Consider the following 20,243-nt stretch of genomic DNA (forward strand, 5'->3'; position numbering starts at 1 on the left):
CTTTGGAAAAAGAAAAATTCGTTCAGTATGAACGGGCTGTTACATTACAAGAGATTTATTTGTAATACCATACTTGTCTAAGTTTTCACTTGTGATAGGTTATCTTGTATCTTCTCGGTTAAAATATCCCCCTAGCCTAGCATCATCTGTTAATGCAGTCTAAACTGCCAATGCTATGCAACCCTACATTATACAATACACAATTTTATAATTATATAAACATTAAAGAGAAAAAATTGCAACTTTGGAAGAAGAAAAATTCGTTCATTATGAAAACGGGCTGTTACATTACAAGAGATTTATTTGTAATACCATACTTGTCTAAGTTTTCACTTGTGATAGGTATCTTGTGATGTTCTCGGTTAAAATATCCCCCTAGCCTATTAACATCATCTGTTAATGCAGTCTAAACTGCCAATGCTATGCAACCCTACATTATACAATACACAATTTTATAATTATATAAACATTAAAGTCTTCTCGGTTAAAATATCCCCCTAGCCCTAGCCTAACATCATCTCTGTTAATGCAGTCTAAACTGCCAATGCTATGCAACCCTACATTATACAATACACAATTTTATAATTATATAAACATTAAAGAAACACATATGGTTAAATCAGATAGTAAAACTTAAAAAAATAAATTGCAATATACACAAAATAAAATAGATTTTATGTACATGTAAAAAAAAAAGTGTAAACCTAGAACATCGTCACCAGAATATGGTTTCGACTTGGTAAAAAAGAACAGATTTAGAAGAAGGAGAAAAAAAAACAATACTAAGGTTTTGTTACAATGTAGTCGTGGACCCCGCAACTTCGAGCTTTCGCTGTGGATGCATTTCTTAAAAGTAGTGAAACAAAATAAGCTTTTGTTACAATGTAGCCCGCAACTTCGAGCTTTCGCTGTGGATGCATTTCTTTAAAGTATTGTGATTAATGCTCAGATTTGTGATTAAAGTTTCGCACCCATTTTGATTTTCCACCCTCCTCATCCGATCTTACCTCGTGCGACTTTAACAATAAGAAAACAAAAAGTATAATAATGAAGAGTATATTGAGTGTAACATACTAGATCTTTGTAAAATTTGTATATTTTGAATGAATTTTAGCAGTGTTTATTGTTGGATCTATGCATTTTATCAAAGAAGAAATTTTTGGCCACACAATTCGCAGCTAAATAGCGGAGGTATAAATAGAGTTCCTATAGGTCAGGGCTTACCAAGTCTGATTAACACGAAATCGTTTCAATACTCAATCAGGCTATGAGCAAGGTATACATAGCTCGATCTTATATCCCGTGTTATACCGATTTGCTAGGTCCCGAACTTATGCTATCGTCCAATCGGAATACGGTATTATTGTCTTGGCCAATTAGAGAAGAGAATGATCAATGGCTACACTCAATACACTCGAATAACAGAAATCGTGGGTCCGGAAACAAAAGCTAAGATGTCTCTTTTTATATTTTTTAGGACAAAAAAAGTTATTGTTGATGTAGGTATTTAAAAAGAGTACTCTTAGGCGGCTTTCACACTGAGGTAACACGTCGCAAGTAGCAAGTCGCAAGATGCTACGTAGCATGCATCTTCAAAGAACCAGACCATTATTTCAAATGAAACCTTCCTCACTGAAGTAACAGTGTTACTTCCACACCAACGGTCTGGAGTTTTGTTAGTTGCTACTTGTGATTGTTTGTGGGAAAAATTATTTTTTGATACCTACGCAGTTCATTTTTATTGTCACATGTTGTTAGTTGTTACTCCAATGTGAAAGTTCATGTTTCTTTGAACAAGATTCAGGACGTAAGCAGTAGCATCTTGCGACTTGCTACTAGCGACGTGTTACCTCTGTGCGAAACGCGCCTTAATAAAATGGTCGAAGAGATTTTGTGACATCGGAATCAGACTTGGCAGCTTTTGTTTCGGAACACACGATAAGTAAATACATAACTTGGTTTCATCAACTCTCTTGGAGAGTATGACGACTTGTCAGTAAAAACTTCAACAGTTACATGTGTAGTGGCGTTAAACCCCTAACAAACAGAAAGGAGGGTCACCATTCTCCAATATTATTGCCCAAAAACATCCTTGATTCCGCGCACCAAACTTTGTAGGAACTCTTTCGTAAATACAAGACCATATACATTTACAATTAGATACCTTTCTAATCCAAACACAATACACTTCCATAAACATTTGTAATTGATATTTTAAATGAATGTCAGAAAGTCAGTAGGTACATACATATATCTAAACTTGAAATGGAACCAACCAACACATATAACATGTTGATATTATTAGATAACATGTTGATATTATTAGGTTAGGTATATCTAAATCAGAATGAGTTCTGATAATTAATAATAATATTATTTGTAGAGGAGGATGAGTTAGCATTTAGCATTTTGTTATACCTACATAAATATGTAAACAAAATGGTCTGGAAATATCATCACTAGTCACAAGTCAGAGCACCTTTTAAATATTAACTCAAGGCCTATCGAAATTTTCGAGACCTTTTCATGTATTGAATGGAGCAGAGAATAATAAATCTCATCTTAGAGTCAATAATTAACAATCATACACGGTGCTAGTATTAGAGATCACGTTGGATATGATTAGATGAAAGGAGAATCTCATCTTAGAGTCAATAATTAACAATCATACACGGTGCTAGTATTAGAGATCACGTTGGATATGATTAGATGAAAGGAGGAAATAGAATGGTCCGGTGAAATACCTACGTATACAGGGTGTTCCTATCAGACTTGAGGAAACTATTTTGAATTAGGCTAAAAACAGAGTGGAGCGGGGAGCAAAGAGTAGGTAGAGGGAAGTGACGATTTCAAACCACATAGGTACATACAGTAGAACCTCCATTATATCAACCTCCATTATATCAACTCTCTATTCCAAAAATCGGGGTTTTTCCCTATCGTTCAAGGAAATCCGATTCTATCGGGGCCCAATTGCCAAGGTTCTTTATAAAACAGGAAATACTGTTTCCTGAATCAACATAGAGTCAATATTGAACTGTACCACCGAAACCCCAATATAGAGATTTTGGTTAGATAAAGGGAACAGCCAACGGAGGTATTAAGCCAGTCGTTCCCAGAAAAAAACCTCATATGTTTAGGACAAAGTTCGAAGCGAGCGGGAGTTGAATCCGCAAACTAGCGCTTACAACTCGAACGCACTACCCGCTACCCTCCAAGCAAGCGAACTAGGCTGTCTTTCCATAAAATCTAAGAGAAAATAAAAACGCTTCAGCAAATTCCTGATCTTGCTTGGTTTATTCCGTAACGGGCACACAGACAGACACACACACACGGATCAATGGCTGAAACTTTGGATTTAGGCTCTAGGGACCTTAAAACGTGTTTTGACACTAAAAACTGACCATCGTTGGTTTATTCCGTAAATTAATTTAGCCAAACCGGTGATATAGTTAGACATAATTTATTTCAATAGATGTACATTAATATCATTTTTAGTAAGCGTTGCACCCCAAACATAGCGTTTACTTCTGCTAATATTTAGGAGGTAAATAGTGGGACTGAAAGAGACACTTCTGTCTTATTCAGATAAACTTGTCAGTCCTACAATATTCAAGATGAAGGCTCGCATTTCTTAATAGTGGGACTGAAAGAGACACTTCTGTCTTATTCAGATAAACTTGTCAGTCCTACAATATTCAAGATGAAGGCTCGCATTTCTTAACATCCCTTAAGAGGTCGTCTTGAGGACTAGTTTTCCTTTAAATAAATCATAGGAAAACAAAACCTAAAGTCAAGACTTTACCTTGGCATATTCAAAAATACCAACCTTAAAATCTAAACTTGAGAACTGAGAGATTAGAGAGGGGGTTTTTCAACTTCAGAGAGAATAAGGTTTCAGAGAGAATAAGAGATATAGGATATAACGGAAAATGTATCTGTATTTTACATGAAACCTGGGGACTATTCCACTCCACACTTTGACGTCAATTGAACAATTGAAAATTTGAATTGACTCCTCACACGAAAAAAAAAGACAAACAGTTTTTGTCTCCCCCGCGTGGGGTATGAGAAAATTCTCTATGGAATATCCTCAAGATTTCTTTTAGCTTATTTCTGATAGGGAATCGGAACTTTATGGCAGTGTAAAACGCTAACAATCCTAATTATACCCGCGCGTACTAGACCAACAAACAATAAGGAACTCAGATACATTGCTTGTTCATAATTACTCGTATGTGTGAGTATTGTGAGTAGTAAATATCAAATTCAATTAAACGTGCTCCTGTCTTTCAGACATAACAATAATGCTTGTATTACAAATGGTAAAAAAGAAAACCTAGCTTTTCAAACATGAAAATTTAACATTCACTTGAATCTTTATATCCCACCTCCCTTACAGACCGTTCACACTGCACGAAACGAATTTTTCGTCGAAAATTTTTTCGTGAGGAGTATACAAATGAATTGTGTTCACATTGCCAACAAAGAAAAATTCGAAAAAATTGCAACTTTGGAAAAAGAAAAATTCGTTCAGTATGAACGGGCTGTTACATTACAAGAGATTTATTTGTAATACCATACTTGTCTAAGTTTTATTGTGATGACCTGCAGATGACCCATGTGACGGTCTAATATAAATTTTAACCACTTTACCCCATGCAAGGCATCACCTTCTAAATTTTGATGATAAAAACAAAATATTTACAATACAAAATAGTAATAATAAATGGGTTCCTTCAAATCTGACCAGGGCTAAAGTTCAAATTTTGTTGTAAATTATCGTAGGTATTAACACCTCATAAATCAAAAACCCACATTTAATATAAATCCATTTAAATGCCATTCCTTACTGTAACTAACACCTGATATATGTAGATTACATACCTATTGAAGTGTTATGTGTATTAGCAGAGGATAGGAGGTACCTAGACCTACGGTTACTTATAGGTACGTACGTTGTAAAGTGCATTGATATGCATACCTATTATTTCTGTTACCTACCTACTGTGGAAATGAGGGAAATAACCTAATAATATCTATACCTATGTGGATGCTCAAAACTAAAAAATGGTGGATGTGTCACCTACCAAATCAGAAGAAAGATACGAAAGTTGAAAATTGGTGGATGTGACGAGAACACCCAATTTCCAAAAAGACGTTTTCGTTTTTAACACCCCTAATAGGAATTACATAGAATTACTATACTCAAGTTAAAGTGATACATAGTTGCCAAAAAGACGTTTTTGTTTTTACCAAAGGCATTAAAAATACCTATTTACCCCTAGGAATTACAGACTCTAGTTAAAATGATAGTTGACACCTGTGCATGTTCTGATTTCCAATAAAGGACGACCTAGAGTCATAGATCCTCTAAAATGTCCTAGTTATCTTAGTACCTAACCTACCTTCATCATCTTCTTTTTCTTCTACTCCACCTTCATCTTCTTCTTAATAATTACCAACATCTCTGTTATTAAGAATACCAATACTTGAACTTGTCTAGTCCAATTAACACAATCGTGTTTCAAACCGATAGCATGATATCTGCTAAAACAATAGATAAACAGATATAAATAATACACATTATATGTAATTATTAACATAACAAGATGTTTGTTTAGAATATACCCCCGCGTGTGAGGTTAAAGTCAGGGGCATTTGAAAATCATAGGATGTACAGGGATCAAAAAAATTGCCAAGGTTCTTTATAAAACAGGAAATACTGTTTACTGAATCAACATAGAGTCAATATTGAACTGTACCACCGAAACCCCAATATAGAGATTTTGGTTAGATAAAGGGAACAGCCAACGGAGGTATTAAGCCAGTCGTTCCCAGAAAAAAATCTCATATGTTTAGGACAATGTTCGAAGCGAGCGGGAATTGAATTCGCAAACTAGCACTTACAACTCGAACGCGCTACGCGCTACCCGCTACCCTCCAACCGAACTAGGCTGTCTTTCCATAAAATCTAAGAGAAAATAAAAACGCTTCAGCAAATTCCTGATCTTGCTTGGTTTATTCCGTAAATTATTTAGAATATACCCCCCGCGTGTGAGGTTAAAGTCAGGGGCATTTGAAAATCATAGGATGTACGTGTACGGGGATCAAAAAAATTACCAAGGTTCTTTATAAAACATGAAATACTGTTTCCTGAATCAACATAGAGTCAATATTGAACTGTACCACCGAAACCCCAATATAGGGATTTTGATTAGATAAAGGGAACTGTCAACGGAGGTATTAAGCCAGTCGTTCCCAGAAAAAAACCTCATATGTTTAGGACAAAGTTCGAAGCGAGCGGGAATTGAACCCGCAAACTAGCGCTTACAACTCGAACGCGCTACCCGCTACCCTCCAAGCGAACTAGGCTGTCTTTCCATAAAATCTAAGAGAAAATAAAAACGCTTCAGCAAATTCCTGATCTTGCTTGGTTTATTCCGTAAATTAATTTAGCCAAACCGGTGATATAGTTAGACATAATTTATTTCAATAGATGTACATTAATATCATTTTTAGTAAGCGTTGCACCCCAAACATAGCGTTTACTTCTGCTAATATTTAGGAGGTAAATAAATAGTGGGACTGAAAGAGACACTTCTGTCTTATTCAGATAAACTTGTCAGTCCTACAATATTCAAGATGAAGGCTCGCATTTCTTAACATCCCTTAAGAGGTCGTCTTGAGGACTAGTTTTCCTTTAAATAAATCATAGGAAAACAAAACCTAAAGTCAAGACTTTACCTTGGCATATTCAAAAATACCAACCTTAAAATCTAAACTTGAGAACTGAGAGATTAGAGAGGGGGTTTTTCAACTTCAGAGAGAATAAGGTAGAGATATAGGATATAACGGAAAATGTATCTGTATTCTACATGAAACCTGGGGACTATTCCACTCCACACTTTGACGTCAATTGAACAATTGAAAATTTGAATTGACTCCTCACACGAAAAAAAAAGACAAACAGTTTTTGTCTCCCCCCCCCGTGGGGTATGAGAAAATTCTCTATGGAATATCCTCAAGATTTCTTTTAACTTATTTCTGATAGGGAATCGGAACTTTATGGCAGTGTAAAACGCTAACAATCCTAATTATACCCGCGCGTACTAGACCAACAAACAATAGGGAACTCAGATACATTGCTTGTTCATAACTACTCGTATGTGTGAGTAGTGAGTATCAAATTCAATTAAACGTGCTCCTGTCTTTCAGACATAACAATAATGCTTGTATTACAAATGGTAAAAAAGAAAACCTAGCTTTTCAAACTTGAAAATTTAACATTCACTTGAATCTTTATATCCCACCTCCCTTACAGACCGTTCACACTGCACGAAACGAATTTTTCGTCGAAAATTTTTTCGTGAGGAGTATACAAATGAATTGTGTTCACATTGCCAACAAAGAAAAATTCGAAAAAATTGCAACTTTGGAAAAAGAAAAATTCGTTCAGTATGAACGGGCTGTTACATTACAAGAGATTTATTTGTAATACCATACTTGTCTAAGTTTTCACTTGTGATAGGTTATCTTGTATCTTCTCGGTTAAAATATCCCCCTAGCCTAGCATCATCTGTTAATGCAGTCTAAACTGCCAATGCTATGCAACCCTACATTATACAATACACAATTTTATAATTATATAAACATTAAAGAAACACATATGGTTAAATCAGATAGTAAAACTTAAAAAAATAAATTGCAATATACACAAAAAAATAGATTTTATGTACATGTAAAAATAAGTGTAAACCTAGAACATCGTCACCAGAATATGGTTTCGACTTGGTAAAAAAGAACAGATTTAGAAGAAGGAGAAAAAAACAATAAGAAAACAAAAAGTATAATAATGAAGAGTATATTGAGTGTAACATCTAACATACTAGATCTTTGTAAAATTTGTATAGTTTGAATGAATTTTAGCAGTGTTTATTGTTGGATTTATGCATTTTAGCAAAGAAGAAATATTTGGCCACACAATTCGCAGCTAAATAGCGGAGGTATAAATAAAGTTCATATAGGTCAGGGCTTATGTTGTATCCATGACAACCAATTCAATATCTCAATCGATATTGTTAGATTTTCCAAGTTCAGTCTGTCCAGTTTTTCAATTGCATTTTTCGACTCAATATAAAATGTTCTTTCCCACATAGTCTTTTTCCTGTTCAAAACCTTACCACTCGTCTTGTCATTTCAACACACATATAAATTCATAAAAGTTGGCGACGAAGGTGAAAAAGTTTTATAGTATTCTTCAATTCAATCAAGATTTCAAGTTTTTCAAGATTTATTCAACGATTCAACCATGGACGCAGATCAATTCCAGCAGTTTCTCGCTACGATGACACAGCTTATACAGACCATGAAGCCTCAACATATTCAGGAAAGTACCCAATCAATTACATATCGGAAAATGAGAAATTTTCTAGCTATTTAGAACGCTTTTCGAATTACTGTGCTATGAAAAACATAACTTCTAATGAGAAGAAAGCACAGCTCTTGTGTGTATCAATAGGCTCTGTACACTATAACAACCTGGTAGCCTTATTGGGTCAAGCAAAGCCTGTAAACAAGTTACAATACAAAGACCTAGTGACAGCTCTAGAACAAATGTTGTCACCCAAGAAGAGCACAGTAGTATCACAGCATTATTTTCTCAGTATCTATCATCTAACTGATTCATCTAAAACTTTAGGGAATCAGATTAACTTTTATTTAATTTTAACCCAAAGTGTGACCCTGGACAAATAATATCTGAATTAATGAATTAAACAACTCATGGATGCTATGGAAACAAAAAGACGCACGTTTGTTTACAATACAAAAATGACGCCATTTGTTACCACAGTAACAGCAGAGAATTTAGTGAACTAAAAGTTACCATGACAACAGCATAGTTGTTTACAATACCAAACTGATGCTATTGGTTACCATAGTAACAGCAGAGAATTTCGCAAACTAGCAGTTACCATGACAACAGCACAGATATTTGTTTACAAAACTGACACCATTAGTTACCATGGTAACAGCGGAGAATTTTGTGAAATTAAGCCATCTAACTGGTTCAACTAAAACTTTAGGGAATCAGATTAACTTTTATTTAATTTTAACCCAAAGTGTGATCCTGGACAAATAATATCTGAATTAATGAATTAAACAACTCATGGATGCTATGGAAACAAAAAGACGCACGTTTGTTTACAATACAAAACTGATGCTATTGGTTACCATAGTAACAACAGAGAATTTAGTGAACTAAAAGTTACCATGACAACAGCATAGTTGTTTACAATACAAAACTGATGCTATTGGTTACCATAGTAACAGCAGAGAATTTCGCGAACTAGCAGTTACCATGACAACAGCACAGATATTTGTTTACAAAACTGACACGATTAGTTACCATAGTAACAGCGGAGAATTTTGTGAACTAACAGTTACCATGACAACAGCAGAAATATTTGTTTACAAAACTGATGCTATTAGTTATTATAGTAACAATAGATAGTTAAGTTCATTAATTCAACTAGTCTCATTCCCCACCCGAACGATACAAACTAAACTCTGTTCACTTTCAGACTGACGAAAACCTAGACTGACCTGAAGAGAGTTTGTTGCTGAATTAGAGATATTAAAAACAATATTCCCCCAAAGTCTTCAGTGAGAACTCAACACTTATTACACCGGAAACAATAGAAACAATTGAAATACAAGACAAAACAACCCTGTATTTAAATTGAAGTGATGGAAAACAGATTTTGAAGACAAAAAAGCACCGTGATAGGGAAAACACAGCTTCATTCACCAATAAGCTGACAAACACTTCTTCGGTTGATCCCTGTTTCCTAGATATTTGGTCTCAACATAAAGCGAACAGAGTTTAATATAACTAGACACTAGATAATTGTTAAACATTATAATATGACAATGCAATGTAGATGCACTAAACATAGCTAAGCGTATTGTGTAGGACACAGTCAGGTGAAACAGAATAGAATAGTCAAAGAATAGATCAATAGAAGAGAGAGAATTCTTGGAGATTGAAATTTAAAATTGATATGAAATTGATTGGAAAAAAACACAGTTATACAGAGAATTTAGGCTGGTTCTGACAGACAGAGAGCTAATGAAATAAAACTTCGTAGTGCAAAAAAAAAAAAAAAAAAAAAAAATTTTTCCCGATAGAAACATGTTTCTTAAAAAGAATTGAACAAATTACAGGCTGGTTTTTTTAATAAGAAAGAACGAGGGAATTGATGTATGGTTCAGAAACTTGGCCAGTGAAAAAGAACCACGAAAGAAGACTGGAGGTGGCAGAGATGAGTATGTTAAGTTAAGGTGGAGCTGTGGAGTGACGAGACTGGACAGGATAAGAAATGAACCCGACGGAAACATGTTTCTTAAAAAGAATTGAACAAATTACAGGCTTTTTTTTTTATTAGAAAGAACGAAGGAATTGATGTATGGTTCAGAAACTTGGCCAGTGAAAAAGAACCACGAAAGAAGACTGGAGGTGGCAGAGATGAGGATGTTAAGGTGGAGCTGTGGAGTGACGAGACTGGACAGGATGAGAAATGAGATAATAAGGAGCAAAATCAAAGTGACGGAAATTTCAAAGAAAATACAAGAAAGAAGGCAGCAGTGTTATGGACATGTTCAGAGAAGAGAGGAAAACTACGTAGGAACGAAAATTGCAAGACTGGAAGAGGAAGGCAAGCGAGGGAGAGGTAGACCAAAGAAGAAATGGGAAAATTGTATAAATGAAGATCTGCGTGAGAATGGACTGTCCGGTAATGAGGTGCATAACAGAACGGACTGGAAGAGACTGACATGAAATGCCGACCCCACTTGAGTGGGATAAGGCGAAGAAGAAGAAGAAGAAGAAGAAGAAGAAGAAGAAGAAGAAGAAGAAGAAGAAGAAGAAGAAGAAGAAGAAGAAGAACAAGAAGAAGAAGAAGAAGAAGAAGAAGAAGAAGAAGAAGAAGAAGAAGAAGAAGAAGAAGAAGAAGAAGAAGAAGAAGTACAAGAAGAAGAAGAAGAAGAAGAAGAAGAAGAAGAAGAAGAAGAAGAAGAAGAAGAAGAAGAAGAAGAAGAAGAAGAAGTTTAATAATTTTCTTGAAGAAAAACTGGACCGTTATAATTAAAGGTCTATTGAGAAAGAAAAAACTCCAATACATATATCAAATGGAGCAGTTGCAATTGGGAAAATATTATTAATAAAAGGTCGATTCCTACGTAAAATGTTGTGAAAAATCCAAATCTGAGGACAACTCTCCGAAAAAATAACTGTAAAAGGTCGAAAATTCAATTTTCATTTTCCGTCAGAGTCCTGAACTCTGACGTCAGATTTCAGATGATGCGCAGAAACGTATGCGCACAAACATGAATTGCGCAGAAATGCGTAGGAATGAAAATTGCGAGACTGGAAGTGGAAGGCAAGCGAGGGAGAGGTAGACCAAAGAAGAAATGGGAAAATTGTATAAATGAAGATCTGCATGAGAATGTGTTGTCTGCGAGGGAGCTTTGCTTGGGACATTTGATGTGACGTCATCGCCTACGGGAGCGTATGCCGTGACGTCAGAGTTCAAGATTTACCGGTTGGTAATGAGGTGCAACTTGAGTGAGATAAGGCGAAGAAGAAGAAGAAGAAGAAGAAGAAGATTAATAATTTTCTTGAAGAAAAACTGGGCCGTTATAATTATAGGTCTATTGAGAAAGAAAAAACTCCAATATATCAAATTCTCGAAAAGTTACCGGGTTCCTGATTTCAAACTCTCTTACTTCTCCTCAGAAAAAAAAAAGAAAAATTCCCTAGTTCCTCATTTTTTCTGTTCTTTGTCTTAGAAACCTTACCCAAGTAAGCGCAACTGATCTATTCTCGAAAAGTTACCGGGTTCCTGATTTCAAACTCTCTTACTTCTCCTCAGACCTCTGTCTTACCCTCGGGGTGTGTATGTGTATAAAATTATACGGAGGTACAAATGTAGACAATGTATAAAACATAATATCAAAACATAATCATATAAATTAATTTATAAAGAAAAGGTGTGTATAGTATAAAATTATACGGAGGTACAAATGTAGACAATGTATAAAACATAATATCAAAACATAATCATATAAATTAATTTATAAAGAAAAGGAAAGTGCAAAACAATCGGAACTCTCTTCTCTCTATCAATGGTGACGATATACAGGGTGGCCCAGAGTTACCTGACGGTTTTGATTTTCCCATAACTTTCTTGTAACTTGTCGTAGCTTGTTGAAATGAACATCACTGAGTTCAGAACAAACTAAGGTTTTGTTACAACGTAGCCCGCAACTTCGAGCTTTCGCTGTGGATGCATTTCTTAAAAGCAGTGAATTTGTGATTAATGCTCAGATGAAGTTTCGCACCCATTTTGATTTTCCACCCTCCTCATCCGATCTTAGCTTGTGCGACTTTTTTTTTATGGAAATATGTTAAAAACAAGGTGTATATTTATTAGACAAGGACTCTGGATGAGTTAACGGGTACTTTTTATCGAGAAATTCGTTCTATAGCCCAAAAAATGCTAGATACAGTATATCGAATTTTGAACCAGATTGAGTGTTTTCAAAATGAGGGCGATTTTTTGGCTAGCGTTGTCTTCTACACCTGATCACCTTCACAAACAAAAATGCCCAAAAAAGTAAACCTTATTTTGTTATTTTTCATTGAAAATAAATATCACTCTTTTATCTTGAAAATTGAACTTGTAGCATCATTTTAAAAACCGCCAGGTAACTCTGGGTCACCCTGTAGTTCACCACTGGAACTCAACTACGCTATGGTGACTGGATAGCTCAATATAATAGTAAAATTGGTACTAGTACGCTATACCAATGGTGACTGGATATCTCAATATAATAGTAAAATTGGTACTAGTAAAATGGGAAGAAAAAAAAAAGGTCAGTCAGATAAAATCAATAGTTAGATAAGTCAAATCCCATGGTGTAGTAAGGGACAATTCCATTACCGGGGTTGAAAATTTTATAACATGCTGCTAATTATTGATTCAGTGGCTGACTGTTGTGGGGTAAACTATTATTTGCTTATTTTGACTGTTAGTTACATCATCTACCTATATTATATGATTAGGTTCTGTACTAAATACAAACACACGGTTTGAGCTGTTAGAGTCACCACTGGTCCTCTCCATGAAATTATTCACCATCGGGAATCGAACCCGGCACATCCAGTCTCCCTCCTACCTCACGTGACCGCCGCGCACCACCGTGAACCTCTGTCCACGCTCGACGTTGCTTTACTCGGGTGACCCGGGGGCTTGTAGCATCATTTTAAAAACGGTCAGGTAACTCTGGGTCACCCTGTAGTCACCACTGGAACTCAACTACGCTATACCAATGGTGACTGGATAGCTCAATATGATAGTAAAATTGGGTATTAATCTGTACTAAATACACGGTTTGAGCTGTTAGTCACCCCTGGTCCTCTCCATGAAATTATTCACCATCGGGAATCGAGTCTCCCTCCTACCTCACGTGACCGCCGCGCACCACCGTGAACCTCTGTCCACGCTCGACGTTGCTTTACTCGGGTGACCCGGGGGCCGAACGTCAAGTGACCAACATTTGGGTTTTGTGTCCTGAGCTCATAGCTTGATGTGGTCCGACTGTTCAACTGGTCCTCTCCATGAAATTATTCACCATCGGGAATCGAGTCTCCCTCCTACCTCACGTGACCGCCACGCACCACCGTGAACCTCTGTCCACGCTCGACGTTGCTTCACTCGGGTGACCCGGGGGCCGAACGTCAAGTGACCAACATTTGGGTTTTGTGTCCTGAGCTCATAGCTTGATGTGGTCCGACTGTTCAACTGTTGCTTGTGAACTCGTCCAGACCGCCATTTGGTACCCCTGCCTTTACTTTCTCCAGTACCCGATTCACAAACTCCGTGGTCTGACCTGCCACTTTGACTTCTGTGTAGGAGAGAGACAGACCAGATAAATACAACAGTAGTTCAGTGAACTGTACAACTTAGCTGAGAAGAAACCCTACCGCGCCTAAAATCTAATGAACAAATCTCTTTCAGGTGATAAATATGATACTCGTACCATTGGTTGCCAAATATCATTAAAATCAAACAAACCGTCCCAGGAAATACATAAGAAGTACAGCTAAATATAAAGCATGTCTTTTCACAGGGTGGTGTTATCAGGTTATCACTCCATGGGTGATTAATTAAAATCCCATTGTTTTTATTTTCATCAAGTTGAAGAAGAAAAACAAGACAAGGCTATTGACATAGAAGCAAAAAGCATGCATGGATATCATTTCCTACATTTTTAAAACTATTTTTAGCACAAAATTTTTGCCTCCAGTCATGAAAAAATTGCTTTCGTAAACAGAATCTTTAAAACTGACAAGTTGTCTCTCTCTTTTCCTGTTGAAAATTAAAGTAAAAGTTACTTACGTTTCAAAACTCTGAAATGATGAGAAGAGGAGTAAGTAATAATTTAGTATTTTGAATAAATTATTTTATGGAAATCTTCTATCTGTTTACCTACAACACTTTTCATTTGCATTAAAAATTAAAATCCCGCATTGCAACCCCTATGTACAATGCTTAGTTATTACTATAGACCTTTCTTAGTTAAAAAAAAAAAGACAATAACAATAATGATGATAATAATAATGATAATGAGAAGAGGAAAAGAGGAATAGATTAAGAAGTAGAGTCTGCTTCCACCAGACTGCCGGTAGAGAGCAGGTGAGGTCTGGGCTCCCTGCGTTGCCAAATGTATTCACTTACCTGTTGATAGGGAAGAACTAGAGTCTGCTTCCACCAGACTGCCGGTAGAGAGCAGGTGAGGTCTGGGCTCCCTGCGTTGCCAAATGTATTCACTTACCTGTTGATAGGGAAGAAGTAGAGTCTGCTTCCACCAGACTGCCGGTAGAGAGCAGGTGAGGTCTAGGCTCCCTGCGTTGCCAAATGTATTCACTTACCTGTTGATAGGGAAGAAGTAGAGTCTGCTTCCACCAGACTGCCGGTAGAGAGCAGGAGTTCAAGCAGGAAAAAGAAAAAGTAAGATCTTTTGGAGGGCTATTTGGAGGAGGGAAAGAAGAAGGATTTTGGTGGAATACGGGAAGAAAGTTTATTAATACTTACGGTAATTATGCAGAGGCCATGACAGTGGAAAAGAAAGCTCCTTTTTGTATTTAACCTAACCCTATAATAACACTAATCACTGCTTGTTTGTGCCAGTTCCTTTGGTAGCAATCTTCCACTGGGTGGAGGAGGGAAAGAAGAAGGATTTTGGTGGAATACGGGAAGAAAGTTTATTAATACTTGCGGTAATTATGCAGAGGCCATGACAGTGGAAAAGAAAGCTCCTTTTTGTGGGTGTGTTTATGAACAGGGCTGAGATGAGCTCAGACGACGTGAGATAGCTGTCCCGGCGGCAATTTTTAAAATTCATTTTATATTTATTTTTGTTGTTCAAACCCAGAGTGACTAGGAGCAGATGATGAGAGACGAGAAGCTCCAGGCCTGAAATGTGTAATTCAATAATGAGAATTTGGAAAGAGAAGAAAAACTAGGTATGTTTATGTATGTACTTACATAAGAGAGATATAAGAACTGATGTCCCCCCCCTCCCCTTCTTCTTCTTTCTTAAAAAAAAGAGGTTTGACAGAGGGAACTGTAACTGTTAAGGTCTCATCATCCCGAAAGTGAAGAGAGAAGAAAGACAGGATAGTAGAAATCCAGCCGGTCTGAGAACAAACATTAACTGTTTAGGATAAAATCCGCCCCGGGTGGGAATTGAACCCGGAACCTCTGATGACTTACCTGTAGGTAACTCTGCCATGTGATGTACCCCCAGGAGTACCACTACTACTCATGTATACCACATGTATGGGAGAGGTAGAACTTTTGGCCCCACCAGGCAGTGAGTGTTCTGGAATACAATAGAAACGAGTGAGTTACAATCACACAATAAGAATGGACAAGATACAAATTATCTTACAATCTGGTCCTGCAAGAGATAGTTTTGTCTGTGCGGTCTAGTTCCGCAAATTTTCAGGCCTAACCAAGTGAAACTGCATAAAACCAAGTACACCCAATAAAGTTCATATGCATAATTATGTAGCTACTAATACTTAAATACAAAAGTTGTGCTCATGTTACTCCCTATTCAGTACCTACACTTTCATTCATTTCCTAACCCATACAACAAAGACCAAGCACAAGTCCTCACAATGGTTGACTGCGGTTCAGGACGAGCCAGCCAATTAAATACATAAAATGGTGGATAAATAAATGCTTGGGTGTAAAATATTCAAGTGCTCAATCTCACAAGTTTTTAATCAGAGGAGGGGACAAACACATAAAAACAAAATTTCAGATTTTCAATTCATGATGTAAAATCATTTGTAACTTCAACGGCCTACTCATAAACACGGGATAAAATAACCAAACAATAATAATTATGTACAAGGCAACATATTGGTTCTTTTGAAGAATCCATTCGCCTTCTGTCCTAAGCTTAATAAACTTTAATAACAACAAAAAATACCCCCAGAGACCTTTACCCAAGGCCATACTTTGAGTTAAACACAAGTTGAACCGATTGGATTAAGCCATCTAACTGGTTCATCTAAAACTTTAGGGAATCAGATTAACTTTTATTTCATTTTAACCCAAAGTGTGACCCTGGACAAATAATATCTGAATTAATGAATTAAACAACTCATGGATGCTATGGAAACAAAAAGACGCATCTTATCCTAAAAATAAAAGTCTGGCATAGTAGTTAATAGTATTACCCTGATACAGTGGTTAATTATTTTGCTTACCTGGAGGCAAGTTTGTTCTTTTCCTTGCGAGTTTTGGGTCTAACATTGACCGGTAATTCACTAACAGGTGTCATATCCGTAATATGTCGCTGTAGCTTATCTAGTTCAAGACCGATAGAATGTAACTTCCTAGGATTAGGTGTCAAATCATTACCATCTCCCTTGCGAGCTTTGCCACTGGAACAGAGGAAATGAAACTATGAGATTATCAATCAAGCAAAACCAGTCTAGTTAGCTTGGAATGTAGCACCCTGCCTTGTAAGCACAAGGTTGCGGGTTCGATTCCAGCCCGGTCAAGAATAAGGCCAAGCCTCTATTAACACGAAATGAAGTTATGGGATATATTAAACCTCGACATCTGTCCAATTTTTAGTTTATTGGACTTAAAATCGAATCTGGAGGTTGGGGGATTTGAGTCAAAGACATATCCTCAATTAAAATTCCCATTGGGTCGAGATTAATACTGCGGATCATCTCGAAAGTGAGTTGACCCGAACATGAAGTATAGGAAACATTATTCTTACCTTTTATGTTATTATTGGATACTTGTGCTTTATTCACCGACTCGAGTTTCGCCTGGTTTTTAGGCTTCTTGGTGAACTTGAGTCGGTGAATAAAACACAAGTATCCAATAATAATAATATAAAAGGTAAGAATAATGTTAATACATAGGATGTCTAATATAAACCTAACAAATATGTAAGTATAGGGAAATCCTCGTTCAATTCTCATTGGTAAAACCCCGTCATTAAATCACATGATCTCACCTATGTTTAATTCCTTGCAGGGAACACCCAGGACTGAATACGGGGTCCGTGATTTCATTCAGACAGTGTGGATCTTCTTGTTTTGTACTGAGCACTAGACGTTGACCCTTCTAATATAAACCTAACAAATAAGTATAGGGAAATCCTCGTTCAATTCTCATTGGTAAAACCCCGTCATTAAATGACATGATCTCACTCACCTATGTTTAATTCCTTGCAGTGAACACCCAGGACTGAATACCGGGTCCGTGATTTCATTCAGACAGTGTGGATCTTCTTGTTTCGTACTGAGCACTAGACGTTGACCCTTCGGACCCTTACTCTGCACATTGTACTGCCAGAAGAACCTCTCCTTCTTAGCACTCTTAGCGGAACTGCCTGCCTGACTACTAGAACCCTCTGCATCACTACCTGAATCTGAAAATACATACAACATCATACTTAGTTAGGGATATTAACTAATTGAGTTAACACTTAGTAGTGTACCTCTTTATTGGGTCAAGGATCACGACGAGAGTAACTCCTCATTACCTACCCGTTTCTACCTCTTTAAACTTCACTTAACTCATTAGCATTGAATTCCCTGTTGTGCTATTTGAAGAAACTGAACCTGTACTGGACACGAAATAATAATAATAATCTCACCTATGTTTAATTCCTTGCAGTGAACACCCAGGACTGAATACCGGGTCCGTGATTTCATTCAGACAGTGTGGATCTTCTTGTTTTGTACTGAGCACTAGACGTTGACCCTTCGGACCCTTACTCTGCACATTGTACTGCCAGAAGAACCTCTCCTTCTTAGCACTCTTAGCGGAACTGCCTGCCTGACTACTAGAACCCTCTGCATCACTACCTGAATCTGAAAATACATACAACATCATACTTAGTTAGGGATATTAACTAATTGAGTTAACACTTAGTAGTGTACCTCTTTATTGGGTCAAGGATCACCACGAGAGTAACTCCTCATTACCTACCCGTTTCTACCTCTTTAAACTTCACTTCACTCATTAGCATTGAATTCCCTGTTGTGCTATTTGAAGAAACTGAACCTGTACATGAAAATGTGATTGCTGTGTGGAATCGACGCAAACAATAAACGAGCGTCTAAAAAAAAAAAAAAAAAAAAAAAAAAAAAAAAAAAAAAAAAAATCAACAACAACTCTGGGGTAATCTCTGAAAATGTGTAAATTAGTGGTTTTTTTTTGTCACAGCAAGATAGTTTCAAATCTTCCATTATTATTTTAATTTAATTTTTTCTTCTCAAGTTTCCTTTATTTCATAATATTTACTTTATGTACCTTGGTCTGAGGAGAAATCTTCATAGTGTCCCTCATTGTCACTATCATCTTCCGAATCAAATTCTTCATCCAGTGAGAAATCATGAGCATCGGGACTGAGGACGCCACCTGGCGGATATAAACAGAAGTGAAATAACCTTAGAATAGAATAGAACAATGTACAAATAGAATTAAAATAACATATAAAGGGTGTGGGATAAGAACGCAAGATTTGATTGTCTAATAATCTAATAAAGCATGGTTCTCCGTGGAATAAAATGGACTTCTTAGATGATTTGAGAAGTAAACATTCTGAAATTTTGTATGGAACAATAATCAGACAAATAACTTCCTCGACTTTGATGGTACATTCATTTCCTTTTGACAAAATTTTCGATGAGAAATTCGAGGAAATAAGGCTGTATCTATCTCGTTAATGCAACTTTCAATTTCACCTTTCAGTGCTTCAAAGCTTGTGGGTTTGTTGGTGTAAACCTGTGACTTTAGATACCCTCACAAAAAATAGTCTAGGGGGGTAAAATTACACGATCATGGAGGTCATTTCTCGTCAGAAAAACGGAAAAGACACGATTTCGACTAGGAAAATGCTCGTGCAAAAGTGATAATGTGTCGATTTTATTATGCTAACGCTTTGTTGAACCGTTTTAGACTCCATGATGACTAATTTTGATATGTTCACAATCGATCTGTCAAAGATTGGGCAAGATAAAACAACGCATAAAAAAGTTATGACCCTTTCAAATCTTGCGTTCTTATTGGGACACCCTTTACTTACCTACAAGAAGTAGCAATAACAGTATCATAAGCATGTTGCCTTCTGGAAAACCCTTAGAAGACATATTTGTATGGAGTAAGTATTCATAAAATAATAATCTCTAGAAATCAGATTATACATATCTCTATCACAGTTTTAGTCTCCCCCCTCTTCTCTTCCCTTGTATGACTATGACTACCTACTTTTTCACCTATGTGACCTCCGTTCTTACATGCCCAAACCTCTCTAATTTTCTTTCCTAATCATCCTACACTTTTTCTTGATTTATTAATTTCTGAGGTTGGCTGTGCCAGTAGGATAGGAAAGGTTGTGCAAGTTTTGCTCTAGTATTAAACCTCCTATTGGTTCCAATATCCGTGCATACATAGAACCAAGATGTTGACAAGCACCACCTAAATATAATAGAAGATAGATAGATAGTTCCAATATCCCCTCTCACCTGTTGATAGGGAAGAAGTAGAGTCTGCTTCCACCAGACTGCCGGTACCCAGAGTTACCTGACGGTTTTGATTTGCCCATAACTTTCTTATAACTTGTCGTAGCTTGTTGAA

The 20,243-nt window shown here is 36.6% G+C and overlaps 1 protein-coding gene and 3 long non-coding RNA genes across 4 annotated transcripts in view; 2 read left to right on the top strand and 2 right to left on the bottom strand.

Annotated features, from left to right (window-relative positions):
* Positions 1-3,640: 3,640 nt before the first annotated feature.
* Positions 3,641-6,965, bottom strand: LOC113470912. The gene is made up of 2 exons (XR_003393802.1): positions 6,886-6,965; positions 3,641-3,956 (listed from the first exon to the last, which is right to left on the bottom strand). It is a non-coding gene; the product is annotated as an uncharacterized LOC113470912 (long non-coding RNA).
* Positions 3,757-7,701, top strand: LOC113470910. Its single transcript, XR_003393800.1, has 2 exons — positions 3,757-3,894; positions 6,837-7,701. It is a non-coding gene; the product is annotated as an uncharacterized LOC113470910 (long non-coding RNA).
* Positions 7,702-11,816: 4,115 nt separating this feature from the next.
* On the top strand, positions 11,817-12,333 carry LOC113470911. Its single transcript, XR_003393801.1, has 2 exons — positions 11,817-12,051; positions 12,149-12,333. It is a non-coding gene; the product is annotated as an uncharacterized LOC113470911 (long non-coding RNA).
* Positions 12,334-13,691: 1,358 nt separating this feature from the next.
* The window catches only part of LOC103517672 (protein CREBRF homolog), a 12,738-nt gene continuing 6,186 nt past the window's right edge, over positions 13,692-20,243 (bottom strand). Inside the window, exons 6-14 of the mRNA XM_026829684.1 lie at positions 20,132-20,189; positions 18,918-19,025; positions 18,259-18,475; positions 16,847-17,023; positions 16,583-16,593; positions 15,840-15,948; positions 14,996-15,033; positions 14,802-14,936; positions 13,692-14,025 (exon numbers count right to left, since the gene is read on the bottom strand). Coding sequence (XP_026685485.1) covers positions 13,862-14,025; positions 14,802-14,936; positions 14,996-15,033; positions 15,840-15,948; positions 16,583-16,593; positions 16,847-17,023; positions 18,259-18,475; positions 18,918-19,025; positions 20,132-20,189 — 1,017 coding nt within the window. The 3' untranslated portion in view covers positions 13,692-13,861. The remainder of the gene's footprint in view (positions 14,026-14,801; positions 14,937-14,995; positions 15,034-15,839; positions 15,949-16,582; positions 16,594-16,846; positions 17,024-18,258; positions 18,476-18,917; positions 19,026-20,131; positions 20,190-20,243) is intronic.

This window comes from Diaphorina citri, unplaced genomic scaffold (genome assembly GCF_000475195.1).
Source record: "Diaphorina citri unplaced genomic scaffold, Diaci psyllid genome assembly version 1.1 scaffold1923, whole genome shotgun sequence".
In the NCBI taxonomy this organism is placed as follows: Eukaryota; Metazoa; Arthropoda; class Insecta; order Hemiptera; family Psyllidae; genus Diaphorina; species Diaphorina citri.